This window comes from Canis aureus, chromosome 1 (assembly GCF_053574225.1).
Source record: "Canis aureus isolate CA01 chromosome 1, VMU_Caureus_v.1.0, whole genome shotgun sequence".
In the NCBI taxonomy this organism is placed as follows: Eukaryota; Metazoa; Chordata; class Mammalia; order Carnivora; family Canidae; genus Canis; species Canis aureus.
This window is the reverse complement of record NC_135611.1, coordinates 50,816,818-50,837,661: the sequence shown is the minus strand read 5'-3', so window position 1 is coordinate 50,837,661 and position 20,844 is coordinate 50,816,818. Positions and strand designations below refer to the sequence as shown.

Sequence of the window (20,844 nt, the reverse complement as noted above, 5' to 3'; positions counted from 1 at the left end):
AATTCCCTTAAGCAAAGTTGTTCACTTTGGTGTGACATCCATGGGACAGTGCCCAGCATGGGGGCAGTTGTTCAAGAATTCATTTGGATTTGCATCGTTACATCATGTTGATTTTTATTACTTGTAAGGAAATATTTTGGCATGCTACAGATTGCTTTTTTGGCTATCTGTAAACTAAATTAGGAAGATAATTTTATTGACCACACTCCACACATTCTTAATTTATATTAATATTTTGATGCCGAATCCATCTAACGATACCTCAGAAATGTCACAGTACCTCCCCATTTGAGATATTTTTGTTTTGTTGTAAAACTTTTTTTAAGAAGTCTACAATCTTTTAGGCAGTTTCCTCAGTCCAAACTACTGACCTTCAGAGGGCCTGATTCTTAACATTTCCCTGCAAAGAGGAATAAAAGTCCTGGCATTCTAGTAGCATTAATTCATCCGTTCGTTTTAAGAGTGAATGGAAGACCAGCAAGAAATCCTCTCTGCAAAGTTCTTGTGAGCTGGCAGCAAAAAAAACAAAAAAAAAACAAAAAAACATATCCTTTTGAAACCACTCTGTTTTGTAATAATTTCTTATGTTAAATAGCTCTGAACAATCACAGACACTGGACTGGTTCCTAGCACAGTAATATTTCCTGTCATGAGATTTGGGGACACACTAGAACAATTTATTTTACATTCGGGTTCTTATCTAAACAAGATCTGTCTTCATATATTTCTCAATTTAGCAGAGTTCTGTTGCCGTGGATCTGGGCATTTATCGCTTCTAGCTGTTTCTCACAAAAGGAAAAACAACGACAGGATATGTGCATGAATTGGTACGTGTTCAGGGGCATCTCCAACAGCTGACTAGTTGTGTCACACAACAGCTCCATGCAGATGATGTGACCCAGAAAGTATGTTATGTTAAATCAAGTTTCAGCTTTCTCAAGCTATACACACGGACAGGCTGAATGGGGTACGCTCTGAAATTGTAACTCAGAAGTGCTTGGACTCTTAACAAATATAACATCCAGCACTTGGCCTTTTAGAAATATGATTTTGAGAATTGAAATGAACTCTATTAGTTGGGGGACAGGAACATGTAATTTTTCATGAGATGCATTTTCCTCCCATGGGCCAGGTTCCCCTTGTGATTTTTCATTTTATTTTGTTACATGCAACAGTTATTTCATTGTGTTTTACCCACTTTATACAACTATTTATCAGCATCTTTTTCGGAATATAAATGCCTTAGCAAGAAAAGTTGAGATTGTTGCCAGTAAGCCAAATCATTGTAATGAATTACTACAAAAAGGGGTTGACCTCTTTCCTTCTAAAACTTTATCTTACTTTTCATAAAGAAAGAAGTTCTTAGTTCTAATATATGTTGTTATAATGTTTACAATCTAGCACTTCTAGATTGCATTAGTTTATGTTTAGACTCAACCTGTCAACAGTAATTATATTTAGAAATATATATAAGCTATACTAAGATCAAGTAATTATTTTCAAAGATTGATACCATCTGGAGGAAATTAATAATCCATTAATTCCCTCTTGTAACCATGGCTTCATATTTCTATTTTTAGTTGCCTATTTATTCTTAATGATTCAGAATGTTACAAATAACATAATTTAGCTATACTTCAGGTATTACATGAACCTAAGACATGGACTTGCATATGGGGCTTGTGGAAACACTATCATTAGGCTTTAATTTTAATTTCTAGAGGAATTCAGAACTTTGATATGCACAGAGGAGATAAATGGAGATGTATGGCATGGCTCCCTAACCTTACCTAATTTTATGCCATTTTAAGTGTTTTTACATATTTTCCTCACTTCTCTCTAGTTTCATGATCAGACTAATTCATTCTTGCCTTTTGGTTCTTAGTTTTTTGTTTTTGTTTCTTTTTTTCATTCAGGAAACATTCTATGCCCAACCAACATTGAATTAAGCTTTTCCCAAAGTGTCCCAGACTTAGTTATCTCATCATGAGACCAAATTCCTTAAGGATAAGAACTGTGTATCCCATCCCCACATCAAGCAAGGCAACCAGCGTGCAGTAGCTTCCCAATTACCATGTGTTGAGTAACATAGCTGAAGTGTGTGGATTGAATTTGGTTGGGGGGCAAATGTGGGAGGAAGAAGTGCTGTAAGTGCTCATTTAGGTTTCCTCCAGACTGATGCTAATGAGTTTGGAATCTGGACTATCCCAACACTTGAAGACCCAAATCCATTTGTTCAAGAAAGTATTACACTTTTGCTACTCTGTATCCTCACCCAACTATTTTTATAGCTCATACTTTGTAGGCTTTCAAAGGTAGTAAGTATATATGGAAAATAAGTAGGTCTGAAACAGGTCAGGTGATCTTAAACTCATCCCTATGGTAGCTCTTAACTATATCCTGAGATACATGTTTGTCTTCAACTTTATAGGGCTATGACCTCCTAAGACAAAGGGACATGTGTTGTTCACTTTGGTGTGACATCCGTGGGACAGTGCCCAGCATGGGGGCAGTTGTTCAAGAGAATCAGCAGAATAGCTTGAAGACAGCGACTCAAAAATGTAGGCTTTCATAAAGAGTCTTTACCTCGGCGATGTTGTGTATGCTGAAATGTTGGGACTTGTACAGGCAAGTTCACAGAGCCAGAGTCCCCCTTTTTGTGCAGCAAAGTGGACAGAATAAAGTAGTGAGAACATGAGCAGAGAGAGCAAGAAGAAATTGGAAGTGGCGGTAAATGAGCTTGTTCAGGATCTGCCAGCGCCTTAATAGGATTATGATTCCAAGCAGACTGATGGATAAAGGAACTTACTTCAGGATCTTAAACTTGGCTGCCGGATGGAATTTCAAAGGCCATCCAACTGTTGAAGCTTATTTCAATTTCTAAACATTGAGTCTATCAACTAGCATCTTGTATCAGGGGCCTCTCCGGTGACTGGGAACACTCACTTGGCTAACTCAAATAATGAACTCATGGCATAGTGGGCTAAAGTGATCTCTAGCATTTCTGTGGGCAGGTACAATGTTGGATACTCCTTTGTCAATGGTGCATTTGGGCAGTTAGCAGGTGATATATATGAAATGAAAATGCATTTCGTTCCTGAGATTGTAGTCATTTATCTATTTATTGTTTATAAACTATCTCTAACTAAAAAACATTTAAAGTGACAGTTGTTAGGAAGATAGATTCAGGTGCCTTAATGCCAAAGCTTTCCTCCTCTAATTATTTTTATCTAATCTAATGCTTTATTAAACTCCCAGGAGTCATAGATGTTCCTGTACCGAGGGCTTGTAGAGAGCTTTGAAAGATTGCTAACTGGGGCGTAACATCTATGTTACTGTTGCACAAATGAAATACTGTAAAAACAACATGTGAGTTTTCAAGGGTCAAGTGTTAGCTGACTGACTTTCTCCCTCCAGTGAGCAAATCTTATTTTTATCTCTTCACTGATTTGCACTTAATATTTTTATTCTAACTTTCCTTGCTTTTCATTGCATTTCTGATGATTCTACTACCCCTAAACATATAGTTCTATATAATTTTGCTTTTCACTGGGGTGAATGGAGAAATCAGCTATGCCACATAACTCAGCATTCTCCTCCCATACTCCATACTTTCGCAACTCCAGTCTTTTCTGTTGGCCTTGGAAGGCTTTTTTTCTATTTCCACAGCCCTGGAAACCTGATCCTCCTTCAAATGCCACTACTTGCATGAATTCTTTCCTGGCTTCTTTTCTGATTTGTTATCCACGTGTGATCTCTTCCTCCTCTGAGCTTATATTTGTTATATTTGCTGCATAAAAAAATTACCCCAAAACTTAGTGGGTTAAAACAAAAACAAATGTTATCTCGCACAGTTTCAGCAGGTCAAGAATTGGGGAACAGTTTGCTGGATGGCTCTTGGGCAGGGTAGCTCCTGGAATTGTAGTCAGGTTGTCAGTCAGGGCCATAGTAGTCTGAGGGCTTGTCCTGTGCTAGAGGGTCTGCTTGAGATATGACTCATGACCTTAGGAGGCTGCCAGGTGAGTGCTGGCTGTTGGCAAGAAGCTCCTGTTCCTCACCATGGAAACTTTTCTGTAAGACCGCTTGAGTGTCCTCATGACACGGCTGTCACTTTCCTCAGAGCAGGTGATCCAGGAAAGAGCCCAGACAGAAGCTGCAGTGTCTTCTCTTATCCACTCCTGGAAATCACTCATTGTCATTTCTGCACATCCCATGTAGATGACTCAGCTCAGTCCACTGATATATGGAGTACCAGGAGATGGGGATCACTCGGGAATGTCTGGAGGCTGCTCACCACAGAGCCTGCTACTATTTCCTATACCTCTAACCTAACTTCAAATGTCCTGTCCTGTCTTACAATTATGAGTATCCCTTTCCTACCCACTTTATTACATTTTTATTTCCTTTAGAGTTTAGACTTGCTTCCTTATCTTTACATATCTTAAAATTTCTGGGACATTGCATTCAATATATGTCACATTCAGTTGAGAAGTTGGAACCACAGCCTCTTAGTGGGCATAAATAAAGATAAACCCTGTGGTAAAGAAGTAGACAAACAGAGATAGAGAAATAGATTTTGGTAGAGAGAGTGTGAGGGAGAGCAAATGAGAGAGAGAGTGCGCGTGCACACAAATGAGGTGGAGAGCAGATAAACTGCACATTTATTTGATCAGATAAATATGAAAACATTGATGCGATTTTGTAGATATCGGAGAGCTAATTTTATGAGAGTTTAAATGTTTGGATTACGTACTGTGTAACAATATTCTGCTATGTGCGATGTATGTGAGTTGGTGAGTTGTTTTCTACATTTTTTACTAAGATTCCTTCAATTGTGCCTAATATTCTGTGAACAAAGGGTCTTTGGATCACTCCTTTAATAAAGGCAGGGAAGTCATTACTTACAAGTAACTCTTCAAAACCCAGCTTTCAGCCCACGCGGTGTCTCCCTGTGCTGCTTGCTGTGGACCTCTGTCCTCACCTCGGCCGAGATGGACCCATCTGCTCCTGCTCCAGCAGTGGTTCCTGCACCTGCCTTGGCTCTTGTACCTGTCCCACCCCTGTACCTGCCCCGCTCCTGTACCTACACCTGCCCCACTCTTGCACCTGCCCCATTCCTGCAAATGCAGAGTGCCAATGCACCTCCCCCAAGAAGAGCCATGGTCCTGCTGCCAGTGGGCAGAACCAAGTGTGTCCAGGGCTGCATCTACAGGAAGGCATGGGATGAGGGCAGCTGCTGTGCCTGATGGAGGAGAGCCTGTTCCAGATATAAACAGAGCAACATGTACAAACCTGTAGTTTTAAAATATTCATTCTTATTGCCCTGTTTGCTAAGTTTCTATGAAATACCTGACTTATAATAAAAGTCGTTGACTTAAACAAATAATAGTAAGTCTTCAGTAATGTCAAGTGCAGCATTTATAATTGCTTTTCTGTGGTTGAGAACTTTAACCTTCGATTAGCTGCTTGGCTGGCCCAAGCCTGGGGACCTCAGGGGTTAAACCATCTTCTAGACTGATCAATTAACATTTTAAAAATATTTATTTATTTGAAAGAGAGAGAGCACAAGCAGAGAGAGGGGCGCAGGGAGAGGGAGAAGCAAACTCCCTGCAGAGCAGAGAGCCCAACGAGGGACTGGATTCCAGGACCCTGAGTTCATGATCTGAGCCAAAGGCAGACGCTTACCCCACTGAGGCACCCAAGCACCCCTTAACATTCATATATAATTTAAGCAAAGGACACAGAGGAATATCAGGAGGAACAAAGAGCCAGGAGATGAGTCCTGGTAGGTTTTCCTCAGAAATGTCACTCCTGTCCACTTCTAGAACCCCCTGCACACTGCAATCTGCTTCCCTAGTAAGTCATACCTGAGTTATTAAAATGGACCAAGTAATTCTCACACCTTCCAGCTCAGTTCTCCAAACCCCCCTCAGAATTAACCCCACTAAAACATCCCTCTCTTCCCATCCTTAGAAGCCTCAGTGAAACCTATGACCTAGAGGCCACACACCAGATCTGTCTCCTCGATTCCCCCTGCCACTGTCCTCAAAACTTTTCATCTCTTTTCTCTTTTCCTGATACCTCTCTCAGTCACTCAACTGACAGCTTTTCTGTTCCAAGAATTCCTTCCCATGTCTGTGTTTCCTGCCCTTCCCAGAAACCACATTTCTCTCCAGTCTCAGTGGTGATCCCTCCATTCCCTTACATTCAGCTCAGGTTCCCTGACCCTGACTCATGCTTCTCTGCGGTCTGAACTCCTGTGCCACCAAAGTCAGATGACCTCACAAACCTTCTTTCAATGCCTCTTCCACATGCATGTCCTGTCCCCAGACCATGGCCTGTGACAGTGCTATGTGTGTTTTTCCCAACACGTACAGCACTGATAAGGTGGTCATTCATTCATTCACTCACCGCTGTATCTCACATGTGTTTGTAAAGTGCCTACTTTAGCCCAAAGAGATGCTCAGTGAGGAACTGAGTAAAAATATAAGGATGGGGGCAGAGAAAATTATGAAATTACTGTGGTCAGTAACTGTTGACTATACCTAATTGCCATGTGCTCACTGCCGAATTTGGTGAGACATGGGTGGTGAAAGTGTTAACCAAGCATTACCTCTGTCACTTCAGGACTTTTCATTTAATGCTGTCAGCTAAGATAGCTACTTATGAAACACTGAGAATAAAAGTAAAGGCAGAATCTGAAGCACATTAGGATAGACCCTGTGGGTAGAGAGGTAAAGAAAGAGAAAGAAAAACCAGTGAAGAACTGACAGGTAAAGAAAGAGAGAAAACCCAGTGAGGAGACAAACAAACAAAAACAATGAAGAACTAAGAAGTAAAGAAAGAGAAAAACCAGTGACGAAACCAGGCTGAGTTCCTTACAGGTCTCGTCTTGACCTTTAATTTTGATTTGAATATGAAGGCTAGTATTACTGTAAGAATGGGTGACAAAGAGTATGAGCCCAGGAGTAAAAGAACCGGGAGTCGGCTGGAGGCCGAGGGAGGACCAGGATGTGTGGCAGAGGAGGGGACAGTTTGTTTTAGGAGGTGACGATGGAAAAACGTGTATGGAGCTCCTGGCAAGGAACCTGCCCCAAAATAGGTGATCATAAATCCTAGTTTCCCCCACCATCCTCTCACCTACAGTGCTTAGGAAGTTAATGATGTGGTCCCTCCAGCCATGGAATGATTCTTACTCATTTTCTGAGATGATTCAGATGATTAATCCAATAATGTTTCTATGATTGTCATGCTTATTCCTTGCCTAACGTTCTCATAAATACTACATATGTTCTTAATAAGAGATGAGCAGTCTTACCTCCAAACTGTATCAAGAAATCCAACTGACATAACTATATGTGAATATAGGCATTGTACCATCCACATCTATATCTGTAACATTAGCTATGTATCCATCAACATATATATATTTTTTGACACGTTTATTTTCTCTTTCTCCATATCTTGGTCTCTGGGTGTCTATTTAAATTCACTCCATATGGGGAGTGATGGACAGTGAGAATCCCCGAGTGGACTTATCTATTCTTGCAACTCCCTGCGACTCTCCTGTTTCCTTCTTTTCCATAATTGTGTAAAAACACACTTGTGGTTTCTTTGGTCCATGATACTCTAGCTTCTCATGGTCGCACTACACACCCTATGTCTGGGAAGGAACTCTCCTTCCAGGGACTTCCATGTTCCTCTGTCGTCACGTGCAGTGCTGAACACATTTTCATCTCTAGGGCCCAGTGCCCTTCATTTCTTGCTGTTTGGTAAGATGCTGTTTGCCTACTTTTAATTCCAAGTGAACATTCTCTAAAGCCCTTTCTGATGTCTCTAGTATTTTCCTGTAATAATAAGGGTCATTGATATTATGGGTATGTGCAATGGGTATGTGTTAAGGGCTCTCAGGTCCTGGTCACCACGTACTTCTGAATGCTGCCTTAGCTGCTGCCTTGTGCATTTGCTGTTACAATTCAAGGGGAGTGCCACGAGATGTTCCGTGGACCACCCAGCTGCCCTGCATTCTCCCCTGCTCCCGCGGGCAGCAGCAGCTTCTTGCCATCCTGGTGATTGTGATCAATTAGACCTGTCAACTTGGTCCATTAGCCTTCCCACCTAGATCTCAGTTCAGGGAGGTAGAAGTGAACTGGTGAGGCTGAAGCTTAAATTGCAGTCACATTCTTCCCCAATATCCCCAAGAGAATGGGCTTCATTCTGCGGGAACCAGAGCCTGTATTTCCAGAGGGCCTGTGACTGCCTTGTGCTGCTCTCTCTATAGCTGTGTGTGTGTGTGTGTGTGTGTGTGTGTGTGTGTGTGTATGTATTGGAGCGAGGGGCAAGCTGGACTACTCTGTCCTTTACTTTGTTGAGCGTGCTCCTCCATGCCCAAATATTGGGCATCTAAAACCCAATGGTGGGCTCCTGAATCTCCAGAGGTTTTCCCTTACACTGTGGCCTCTGGCATAATTACCATTTCTCTGTTCTAAATAGTAGAATGCCATCAATAAAGCAGAACAATTGATGTTCTGTGGCTGGTCTTCATGGCGTAAGGTTCTTTGGCACCATATTTTAACTGAAGGGCAAATCCACAAATGTGTAGTGCTGTGGAAGAGAACATATGGAAGAGAACTCTTTCCATCTTTCCTTAAGAAAGATGGGAAAGAACACACTTGCCAGGCCAATGGCTGCACACCAGGTACCTTAATGTGTCTTTGGGACACCGTGGCAGTTACTCATGTGTTGATTTCTGCAGCTCTCTAAGTTTTCTTTTTTATTTTTTCTGCAGAGTAATTACTAAGCTTTCTTTTTAACCTTGTTATATATAGGAACATTTTTATGAACGTTCTAATATTTTTCTCCAGTGCTTCCATGTGTTGATAGCAGGTTAGGGCTTAGTTGACCATGTTGCTAAAACCAGAACAGCGAATATTTTTCACAGAATTTCGCTATGAGGACAAAGTAAAATCCAGCAGTTGCATAGGGTCACCCAGAGTGAATAGAGTATGTGTGCCCTTGCGCGCGCATGTGTGTGTGTGTGTGACCCGCAATAGAAATGGGAAAGTGTTGTATTTTATCGTCTTCAAGCAGAATGTTATTAGAAGGGAAGAGGTTGAAAGTTCAGAACACAGTCGATGCCTAATTGAAAAAGGCTCTGGAAATGGGAATGATGGCCCTGAAAGGACTTCAGTGGGTTCAGAGATGAGAAATAGAAACATATGAAAATGTTCAGCGACACTTTTGCTCAGCTTATGTTGACCATTGTCCTACAGACCTGTGATATTAAAATACCGAGTTACTTTTTTTTTTCCATTTTGTTTTGTATTAGGTATTGCTTTGAAATAAGTGGGGAAGTAGAATTTCAAAAACCTTTTAATTGTTAAGAAATTATATTCCACTAATATTAATGTTTAATGTCAGGTTTGTTTGTTTTTTTTTTTTCTGGGGAAGGACTTTTCTATCTCTTAAGGATCATGTATGAAATAAAAAAATATTTTGTATTTTATTGTCATTGTTTAGAGAATCAGTTTATCTAGATAAGCTCCAATGATTTTCTTACTAGTAAAACAGCCTTGGGGCTGATGTGAAATTAATATATTCAATTAGTCACCTTTTTTTTGGGTCATAAAATCATGTGGTTCATTTGCTAACAAAAATACATGGTTATATGGGAGATTTTTTCCCCTATAAAACATTTTAAGGGAATACAAAAATTTTAGAATATATATATATATATATATATATATATATATATATATATTAGTAAGCTCCTAATCTTAATTTAATAAATTGGATAATTGAGTGGGGTGAGGGGGTGACATGATAAACAAAATCTTATAGAAAGGAATCTGCTAGGGATCCCTGGGTGGCGCAGCGGTTTAGCGCCTGCCTTTGGCCCAGGGCGCGATCCTGGAGACCCGGGATCGAGTCCCACATTGGGTTCCCGGTGTATGGAGCCTCTTTCTCCCTCTGCCTATGTCTCTGCCTCTCTCTCTCTCTCTCTCTGTGACTATCATAAAAATTTTTTTAAAAAAAGAAAGGAATCTGGTAGATTATTTTTATTTCAGAATGCTACTTTTCTGCTTGCCAGTGAAATATGAGTGCCTGTTCAACCTATCTATTTTGGTAAAACAGTAATTTTTCTTATGGCTTAAGGGAAGTTCAGATTTTCTATATCATCAAAATTAAATTCAAGGAACATTTATTTAAAACCTTACAGAGCCTGGTACTATGAGAATATCAAAGTAAAGTAAGCCCAGTGTCTACTTCCAAGGAGATCATGGTCTGTAAGAGAAGAAACATACCAATACTCTGATGTAATTATGGATCAGTAAAAATATATGTAGGTATATGGGGGTGATTCTTAGATTAATTGTGAATTATGAGGCTTCTAGGAGACTTCTACAAAGAGGTTATATCTGAGCTCAGGTTTATTTTTTATTTATTTATTTTTAAATATTTTATTTACTTATTCATGAGAGACACACAGAGAGAGGCAGAGACATAGGAAGAAGCAGGCACCTGGTGGGGAGCTGTATGCGGAACTCGATCCTGGGACACCAGGATCACACCTTGAGCCAAAGGCTCAACCACTGAGCCACCCAGGTGCCCCTGAGCTCGGGTTTAAACAGTTGATTGGTAAAGATATTAATATAAAAAAATAAACTTAGGAAAATCAGTGTTTTAGATAGTTTATGAAGTGCATCCAGTTTTTAAGATGTAGCTTATTTAAGATATATATATATATATATACACACACACACATACACACACATACATACACACACACAAAATGCTGAGCAATGCTGGTCTTTACACAGAGCATGCCCTAAGAAACCTGATGGGATTACGAAGTGTTTTAAAACTTGTGTTGCCTTTCCACCCTTAGAAGTACTAGAGGAAATGTCTTTCTTTTTCCGTGCAGGAGCCCTGTCCTGGTTTTTCAGTGCAACCACCGCCATGTGATTTGCTTAGACTGTTTCTACTTGTACTGTGTGACAAGACTAAATGACAGACAGTTTATCTATGACCCTCAGCTTGGCTACTCTCTGCCTTGTGTGGGTAAGTCTGGCACTTTTTTTTCCTCCATTTTTAATGCTGATTAAGAACAGAACTATTGATGCAAAACTGTCTTACATAAATTCAATCCCTGACTGAGGGGTTGAAAATTCAAGTATCTATTTGATCCCTGTTGAGCCAGAAACAATGTTTGGATGGCAAAAATATAAAGCACTAAGGTATGAAGGAATTAAGTTGAACTAGAAAATATATCACCTGCACAAAAGTATGGAAAACAAATTTTAAAATATTATTCAGCCAATGTACATAAAGTAGGTCTATGGATTCACCCTGGATCTAGAGAAGCACTATCCAGATTTCTAAGTTGCATTCCCTTATTGTTAAAAATTTTGAACACGTGTATGTATATATGAAAGACTGTACATTTAAGAAAAAATTATAAAAAAGGAGATAAAGCTGAAATATTTAATATTTTAAGTATTTTTATCTTTCAATATTGCAGAACATTCTTTACTTGTATTATATTGCTATTGTTACATGTTTTATTTTTAATTGAGGTGAAATTCATGTAACATACAACTAGCCACTTTAAAGTGTACATTTCAATGAAATTTCATGTTTTCACAATGTTATGCAATGACCATCACCTCTGTCTATTTTTGGAACTTTTTCATTACCCTAGAAAAATTTCAGTATCTCGTATTCATTAATAATCACTCCCAATTTCCCCTTCCCCCCATTTCCTGGCAACCACTACAGGGCTGCTTCTATAGATCTGCCAATTCTAGATACTTCATAGAAAAGGAATCATATAATATGCAACCTTTTGTGTCCTCCTTGTTTCACTTATATAATGTTTTGGAAGTTGGTCCAAGTCATGGCCTGTATCTTCATGCCTTTTTATCACTAAATAATATTCCGTTATATAGACATACTACAATCTGCTTATTCGTTTATTTGTTGATGGGCATTTGTGTTATTTCCACCTTTTGGCTATTATGAATAATGCTGCTATAAACATTTGTGTACTTGTTTCTGTGGACACATAAGTTTTCATTTGTCTTAGATATGCACATAGGAGTGCAATTGCTGGGTCATATGATAATTCTATGTTTAACCTTTCGCGGAACTACCAAACTGTTTTCCATAGCTGCTGCACCATTTGCATTACTATCAGTAACTTTTAAGTGTTTTTATTTCTCTAGATCCTCTCAACACTTGATATTTTCCTGTTTTGTTCTGTTTTGTTTTTAATATCCACCCTGTTAAGATTGAAGTGGTATCCCAATGTGGTTTTGATTTTCATTTCCTTAATGACAAATGAAGTTGAATATTTTCCCATATGCTTATTTGCCATTTGTGTATCTGGAGAAATTCCTCTTCAGGTCCTTCGCTTGTTTTTAACTGGGCTGTATGTCTTGTTGTTGATGAGTTTTAAGAGTTCTTTGTGTATTCTGGATACTAGACACTTATCAGATATATGATTTGTAAACACTTTTCCTATTCCGTAGGTTGTGGGTTTGTTTTTTTTTTTACTTTCATGATAATATCCTTTGACACACAAAAGGTTTTAATTTTGATGATATCCAATTTGTCTATTTTTTTCTTTTGTTGCTTATGTTTTTGGTATCAAAAATAAGAATGTGTTGCCAAATCCAAGGTCATGAAGAATTAACCCCATGTTTTCCTCTAGTAGCCTAGCTTGTATGCTTCGGTCATTAACACATTTTGAATTATTTTTAAAATATGGAGTGAGATAGGGATCTCTACCTCACTATAAATATATATATATATTTAATGAATGTAATGTGAGTAAATATGCTTCACTGTGAAAATTGTGGTTTGAAATTATGTGATTCCTTGATTCAATGGTCAGATTTTAAGCTTACTTATTTATAATACTTCAATACTTATTTATAATACTTATTTGTAATACTTAGTGTTGATCAAAACTGAAAAATATACCTCAAAATTATTTCACATTTCCAAATGGAAGAAGCTAATTGCATTGTTGACTTTGTAAATTATGACATTCATTTTTGAATTGCATCTGCCAATAATGCAATGGTTTTAATTAAGATTCATATATGTGTCAATATATTGTTAAGTAAAATTCACTGGAAGGTATTGTGCTTTCATATTTTAACAAAAGCATTCAAAATTCAATGAAACATTTACTTGCAGATCGAAAGATTCTGTTTTTCATGTGATAACTGTATTGACAAACTTTTTTCCCAAAACTATATAGCATGTAAACATTTCTAAGTATCCATTTTCTTCTCTTCAGACTCAAGGCTCTTTTAAAAATCAGTTTACTTCTCACTTATTTTTAAATTTTAAGCCTTTTGTATTCTAGGAAATTTCAAATGTACAAAGTAAAGTAATAATAATAATAATAATAATAATAATAATAATAATAATAATACAATGACTGCCCTTGTACACATTAGTCAGGATTTCTACTATAACAAGTTGTTTCAGGTTTCTCTTGTAATTCTTGCTACCTTTCATTTTTAGTTTGGAATCCTTTTAAATACTTTTTGTGACTCGTACCAACTTCATTGCTGGTTATTTGAACATAATCCTCTGTAAAACCTTGCTTTAGTTTTTTAGAATGCCACTTACTACCAAGAACTTATCTTCCCTGACACCTCCTTCTTTAAATGCTTAACCATGGAAGGCGAAAGCTGCATATTTGTGTATCTTGTTATTAAAAGAAAATGGATCTGGAATAGAGTAACATGTGTTGTAGCAGATCCTGATGACTAAAAGTTTTCAAAAATATTTAAAGATATTTAGAATATGAATCTGTTGGTAAAGAAATATTTATAAAAGCTGATACATAGGCCTGCACTAATCTCCACACATTAGCAACATTGAGTGCTCCTCTTTGTTATGGAAACGCTGCAGGGAGAGTGCCCTGTGTGGTGTGTACTTAAAAGCTCAGTTCACAAAGTTACCGTGCTCCATCCCCTTCATGGTGAACTGAATGAACTGGCCTGGCCACCACTGTGGTCATGTGCTGCAGGTTGAATTAAATGATACCACCTTTTAATTGTGTGTGTGTGTGTGTGTGTGTGTGTGCGCGCGCGTGCCTGTTATGTCTGTGTGTATGATAGCTGAAATTGACATAGTTTTATGTAAAGTTTTTCTACTCTTTGATTTTTTTAAAACTTTGGAAACCAGGAAAAAAGTAGGTAGCAAATAACCACAAGCTGAGACAAGTTAAAAATAACCTACTGACTTTCAACTGTGTAGTAAAACTTTCTACTCTATGCTGTATAATTCATTTCAATACTTGTTTCTTTTTATCTTCAACAGTGTTTTAATATATATCTTCAAAAGTTCTTAGAACAAAATACAATTCAGTTTGTCACAATATTGTCATGTATTATTTAGCCTTTAACTGTGACTCAAATTAGAAATGTTCCTCATCTTATATGAAAAGAGGCTTTCAAATGTTATTATAGAATTTTTTTTATTTTAAAGAGACGAACTGGATTGTCTTGAATCCTTTCTCAACAAAGACTCTCTATGATTCTGCGCTTTAGGACTCCCACTGTCCCCTCAAGACTCCCCCTTTGCAATTCATTTCATAATGTATCCGATATGCACAACAGGGTATAAGTTCCAGCATCAGCTTGTACATTAAGTGTTAGGGAAGACTAATTTTTCACATTTTAAATGATACCTATATAAACCCTAATATTACCCCCCCCCAATAAGCCGATGAATAATTTTGCACATATCCTGGGTATACACAATCAGAGAAGTCAAATTCAAATCCTGGCTCTGAGACTCGCCCCGCTTGTAATGTAGGGCAAATTACTTACTCTTCATGTGTCTGGGTTTCACTTTAAGGTAAAATAGAGACATTGAAATAGCACCTATTTCATATATTGTTATGTGAATGAATTTTAAAAATGCCATATGAAGTGCCTTTGCATTAAATGCTTAAGTCAGTAAGCACATAGTGAACACTGGTTTTTGTTATTTTGGTTGCTTTGTAAGCATTGTCTCTACAGACAGTATATGCAATTTTTTTTGTGTCTGTATGTGAACAGTCATAAAATAACATATTCCCATTCTTTAACTGTAGATTGGTATTTCCTATAATTCAATACATGTATCAACCATTTACCAAGCATTTTTCCCCTATCCGTATATCTGGTTTATTTGACTTTACCTTGATTCATGGAGCATGGAACAAGACACCTAAAATAAACTAGAAAAAAAAAAAACAGAAATAGAAAATCAAGGCTTTTCAAACTATCGATAAAAATAGGAGATTATCAGGAACAAGAATTTATTGAACTCATATACTATTTCCATGGCACAGCCTTCTTTCATGGTGGGGTTAATTAAAAGGTTGTATCAATGGGAAAAATTTTATATCGATATCTATAAATCTTATTAATAAAACTTAATACTGTGTATGAAAAGCAAAAATGGCTAATTCTATAATGGAACTATGAATGTGTTGCAAGGACAGCTTGTTATTACTCTAGCAAGGCTAAAATTCTATGCCAGATCTGTTTGGCAAAGAAGGTGCATTGCTGGTCATTTGATTGTGGTTCCGTAGAACATTTCCTTGATGGCTCTTGCCTGACCTCAACAGTCTTCTGTAAAATCTATATCTCAGAGGCCCCAGTGGTATCTTTATCTTTGGTTTTTGAAAGGTTAGAGGTGTTTTGGAAGCTTAGTGTGTCTGTGTACTCATTCTTTTATTGTCCATTGTTTTAGGCTGACAGAATATTGTTGATTTCTCTGAAGAGTTCTCCATTTATCAGTTTAAAATGTCTTGACAAATGGTTTCAGACCCTTGTGGTATAGACTAGCCATTTTTGGATTACAGTTTTTCCCAGAAAAATTAGAACAAGATTTATTTAGATAATCAAGGGGCATTGTATTCCTAAAGCCACCACTTCCTTTCAAAGACAAAGTTCATCTCTAACCACAAAGATGGTTACTCTGACACTGGAATTCACAGCTTTAAATCGTTCCTTGCCTTTTCTGGCCTCAGGGGTCTGCATGAAACTATAAATAGGACAGATTCATTGGTAAATATGTATTTGAATTTGCTGGGTGATTGTGTTCCTACTTTAGCATAGACCAGAGGACTTTTTGATGCTCCCCAACTAGAGTGGATTCTCCTGATAGGACGGCATGGGTACTATTCAAAACTACCAGGAAACAGTTACCTGTATCTCCTGCTTAGATACATCTGTTCAAGATACTCTTCCACTCCATGAGCTAAATGCAGTTGTTTACCCCTACCCTCCCCCAGTCCATAAAAAACAGCTTCTCCCTCAAATCCATTACTTACTAGCCTTGGAACCTGGAAAACAAACCATTCACTAGTGTTTGAATTGGTGACATTATGAATGGGAAAAATGACATCAGTTTTCTGTCAAACTTTACATAAAAGAATAGAGACTGTAAGTAGAATTAGTAAACTATTTTTCAAACTACAGTGACCCTGTAGAAGCCAAAAAAAAAAAAAGGCTAGATGGAACATTTATTTCTATTGCTAAATGACCCATGTACAGAATATCTTGCTAACAGTGTCTGTGTAAATTCACCATTTCTGTATAAATGTCTAATATCTCTCACCACCAGATCATAAGTGTTCTTTTTTCCATAATCTAGTCTATCAAGCATCTTTCAAGATCATTAAACTAAACCCCTTCAAAGCTCAATTTTAGATAGACACATTCTTCAAGGTATGGATGCTTGACAAAGAACCAACCTTTTTTATTGTCATAATTATGATGATGAACTGGTTTAGACCCTTTTGGGTACAAACCCTGATTCCTTTGTTCGAGATTCTCATCTGACCAGAAATTTTTTTATGCTTTCTAAGAATGACATGCTAATTTTATTTCCCTGAAAATAAGAAGTAAGTGATGATTAGGGCTCTTACCAGGTACTTACTGTATACAAGGTGCCACTCTGAGTGCTTACATATGTATATCCATTTAATCCCCCAAAGACCTATTGGAATGGATGTTGTCATTCTTCTACTTTTATAGATGAAGCACATGAGGCTCACAGGAGCTAATTAAAGTACACATGATATTACAGCTAACAAATCACAGAGCTGGTATTCAGTGCCACTTGGTAGTGGTTCTAGAAAGTGTGTTCTTAATCTCTATATGAATAGAGAAGCCTATAAACCAGAATTAAAATACTATACCTTTGAAAGTTCTGTGGAAAAGAACAGCAAGAGGAGAGTATCTGATTTTCTAGCACTTTTTGCATATTTAAACCAACAGTAAACTTGAAAAGTAGGAATTGTTCTTATTTCACAGAGGAAGAAGTAAAGCTTTAATACAACTAAGTGCCCAGGGACCCAGGAAGAATAGAGCCAAGTTATCGATCCAGCCATGGTAAACTCCAAAGCTCTCCATTCTCCATTCTCCCACCCTGCTTCTCTCTAAGCAGGGATTCTCAATCCTAGATGTACATTTCAGTTAAGATGAAGTTGTGGAAACTCCCGATTCCCAGGCCACACTTCAGTCCAATTAAAGCACCTCTGGGATGGCCCCCAATGTGTGTTAGAGTCTACAGGTTTAAAAGTTTGGAACTACTGAGGGAGTGAGCATTCTACAAGCAATAAGGTATTTTCAGTGGGAGACTGTAGCATTAATAAGTATAAAAGGACTCCCTCTGCCCTTGCCTATTTTGTCCACAAGCGATTTGATTTGCTAGGCAGTGTAGGTTTTTCAATAAACATGGATGGAGTTGAAAATAAGGTCAGCAAACACAGCCAAAATGGTCTATTTCCAGAGCCTCTTAGAAACCCTTGCATGAAGCTATGGGCTTTGGGAGAAACTTAGTAATTATTTTGAAATATTTGCTGTCTTTTTTTCTGTACCTGCTATTATGAGAATTCCATCTAGAAATTATTTTGAAATGCCAAACCACTGTCTGTATCTGCTCTTAAGACTGTCACTCACATGACTTGATGGGGCTGCATTAATTTAGATTGATTTATTTTAGAGTGCTGCTCTAAAATTATATGATGAAGACTGTGTAGAATGGATTTACCTAAATCTAGTCCATTATGAGGAACACAGATTTCCTATAGCCTTGGGATATCCGAGGAAATAATCTTAGTTTCTCTGTGACATGCAACTGCCACAGCCCAGTTGCCATCCAGGTACATCTCCTCTGTCCTCAGTGCTTTGCTTTTCTGTTTGTTTTGTTTTGTTTTGTGTTACTCTTCTCCTCTCAGGTCACATTTTGTAAAATTCCAATTTTCATATAACCTAGAATGACATTTCTCTTTTGCCTAATATGTCCACTCACCAGCTGCAGTCCATTAGGGCCCTTAGCATCTTTGTGGGCAACATTAGGTCAAAGCAGGTAGCCCTGGTCCTTTTTGAGATACAAATGCCTTCTTAATGCCTACATAGTCAAGAAGACTGGTTTTTCGACAGCTATTCAGGGAGCTAAACATGAAATGCAAAATAATTTTTTTTTGGCTTTTGAGTATTACTCTCCCAAATACACACAAATCCTCAAGTCAATATAATTCCCAAAACCACACTGAAAAGTAGGGAAATGAATTAAAAGATAAGTCACCAAAGAAGATAGCATAAGATCAATACACATTAAAAATTTAGCATAGTTACTAAAGAATTGCTCATTTAAAGCATAAAGTATAATGTGAGATGGACACACATTCAAAACAGGTAAGAATATAAATCTATATATTTCTAAAAAGCTATTTGTCAATCTATAATATGAGCTTTAAAATAGCAGCAAACTCTGAAGAAATCTATTTATGTACATTCTCTATATGTCTGTCTGACTCTGAAATACATAGCCTGTTCTCTTCCTAGCTCCCAGATCTTGAGTAATTGTGATAGATACCATGAAAATGGCAGCACCGGGATTTAGGAAGCTGACAATGTTGCAGTCCAAACCTGATCTTCTTTCTGCCTCAAAATTAATTGAAATTAAATCAAATTCACTAATTTTTCTGAGATTAATGCTAAACTTCTTTTCATTTTGGGGGTGAGTGGTGGCGATTTAGCAATTATGACAGTTTTCCTTTGATTCGGATGCATTAAGCTCAGGATAGTAGTACAACTTTTTAAAAAGCAACACTGAAATCACAGAATCAAGGTTTATTTCCACTCATATGTCATGATCCAATGTGGGTTGACTCTGGCACCTCTGCCCCATGGCATCATTCTGGACCTCAGATGCTGATTTATACCACCTAGTGCTTCTGTCATCCCCAGTGGCTTCTCAATCCCCACTGGGTCTTCATCCACGCCAGCTGGCAGAGGCCGAGAGGGTGTGAGCCTCATACTGGAGATTTCAGCAACCAGGCCTGGAGATGTAACACATCATCTCTTCCTACATTCTTTATACTGGAACTGGGCTTCAGGCCGCCCCCCCCAACCCTCCGACCACATTGCGGGGTAGGGGGCGGTGTATGTGTGTGTGTGCACGCGTGTGCATGTATGTTTGTCTGTGCACACATATAGAGGAATGATGGTCTGGCTGTGTGCCCAGAAGGAAAACCAAACAAGGCTGCAAGCACATAGAGGTCTTAATGCTGGTGGAGGGTGCGGTGAAACGTACAATTACTAAATGATTTTTCTTCTGCTTACCTCTCCTGTCTTGCAACAGGAATAACAGTCAGGTAGCTTTATTATAAGGAGTGACTGGTCCATGGACAAGGACCAGAAAAAGAGCCATAGACAGAATTGATGGTGTTCAGGAGCTCGTTCTAGCTAGATCAGCAGGCACTGTCTGTACTGTCATCTGTTTGGCCTTGGAAATGCCTGCTTCAGTGGGTACAATGGACTTCCGCATTTGTTTGATGCCTATGTCTTTAGTGTTTTACAGATGAAACGATTCTATACACTGACCGGAAATGGTGCCAGCAGGATTGCTTCCTTTAGCTGTAGGAGGAATCCCATGTCCAAGGAAACTATGTCCTTGATCTTTACTTGACTTGGGTTTTTACTTTCCAAGCTGCTTTTCATCATCTCTTGCATCTTATTAAGTGGTTAAAAATAAAATAACATTTTAGAAAACATAAGTAAGGTGGGAATGCTTTCAATAGCCAGCAGAGAAGGCAAAAATAATTTCTTTCCACCTACTTCCACCCCGCACTGTCAAGAAGAGCATTCTACCTTTGTTTTATAGGGCGGAGAGTAAATCATTTTTAAGTACAAATGTATTACTTACCCACAGAGTTCTAGAAAAAAATGCCTATAAGTGCTTAAGATGGTGACAGAGTTGTTCAAAACAGCTGTCTTTAAGCTTTCTTCTTCTTTTTATTAACACGTATATATCCAAATTCCTCTCCCTGGCCTTACTGGCAGTCAGCACAATTTTTGGGTCTGTGCACTTGGCATTATCTGTACACAGGGTGCTTTTCTGAAGCTGGAAGGATTATAATCACGTCAATAGAATATTAAATGACTTTTAAGTATATCCTTTTAAATGGCTTGATGTATTCTTAAATTTATAATGAAACATCTTACACATACACAACAGGCTTAACCACAGGTATATTGTTATAGATTTGTACCGTTATAGGGAACCTCTGGAACCACCAGGCACAACCTCGTCTCTCTTGCCTAGATCCAACTATTATCTTGACTTCTGTAATACTCACTCCCTTGCTTTTCCTCATAGTGTCAAGACCTGTGGATATACATCCCTAAAAATGGTTATCTATTTGCCTACTTTCAACTTTCAAATGGTTGCTTAGAAGGATCTGCCAAATCTCCTTCAACAGAAGCATCTAAATTCCAGTTATACCTCTAGTCAGAAAACCCTGAATACATGTGCAATGTA

The 20,844-nt window shown here is 38.1% G+C and overlaps 1 protein-coding gene across 1 annotated transcript in view; it reads left to right on the top strand.

Moving 5' to 3' along the window:
* PRKN (parkin RBR E3 ubiquitin protein ligase) overlaps window positions 1-20,844 on the top strand; it is a 1,299,642-nt gene that overhangs the window by 870,729 nt on the left and 408,069 nt on the right. The window contains exon 7 of the mRNA XM_077899327.1: window positions 10,925-11,061. Within this exon, the coding sequence (XP_077755453.1) occupies window positions 10,925-11,061 (137 nt within the window). The remainder of the gene's footprint in view (window positions 1-10,924; window positions 11,062-20,844) is intronic.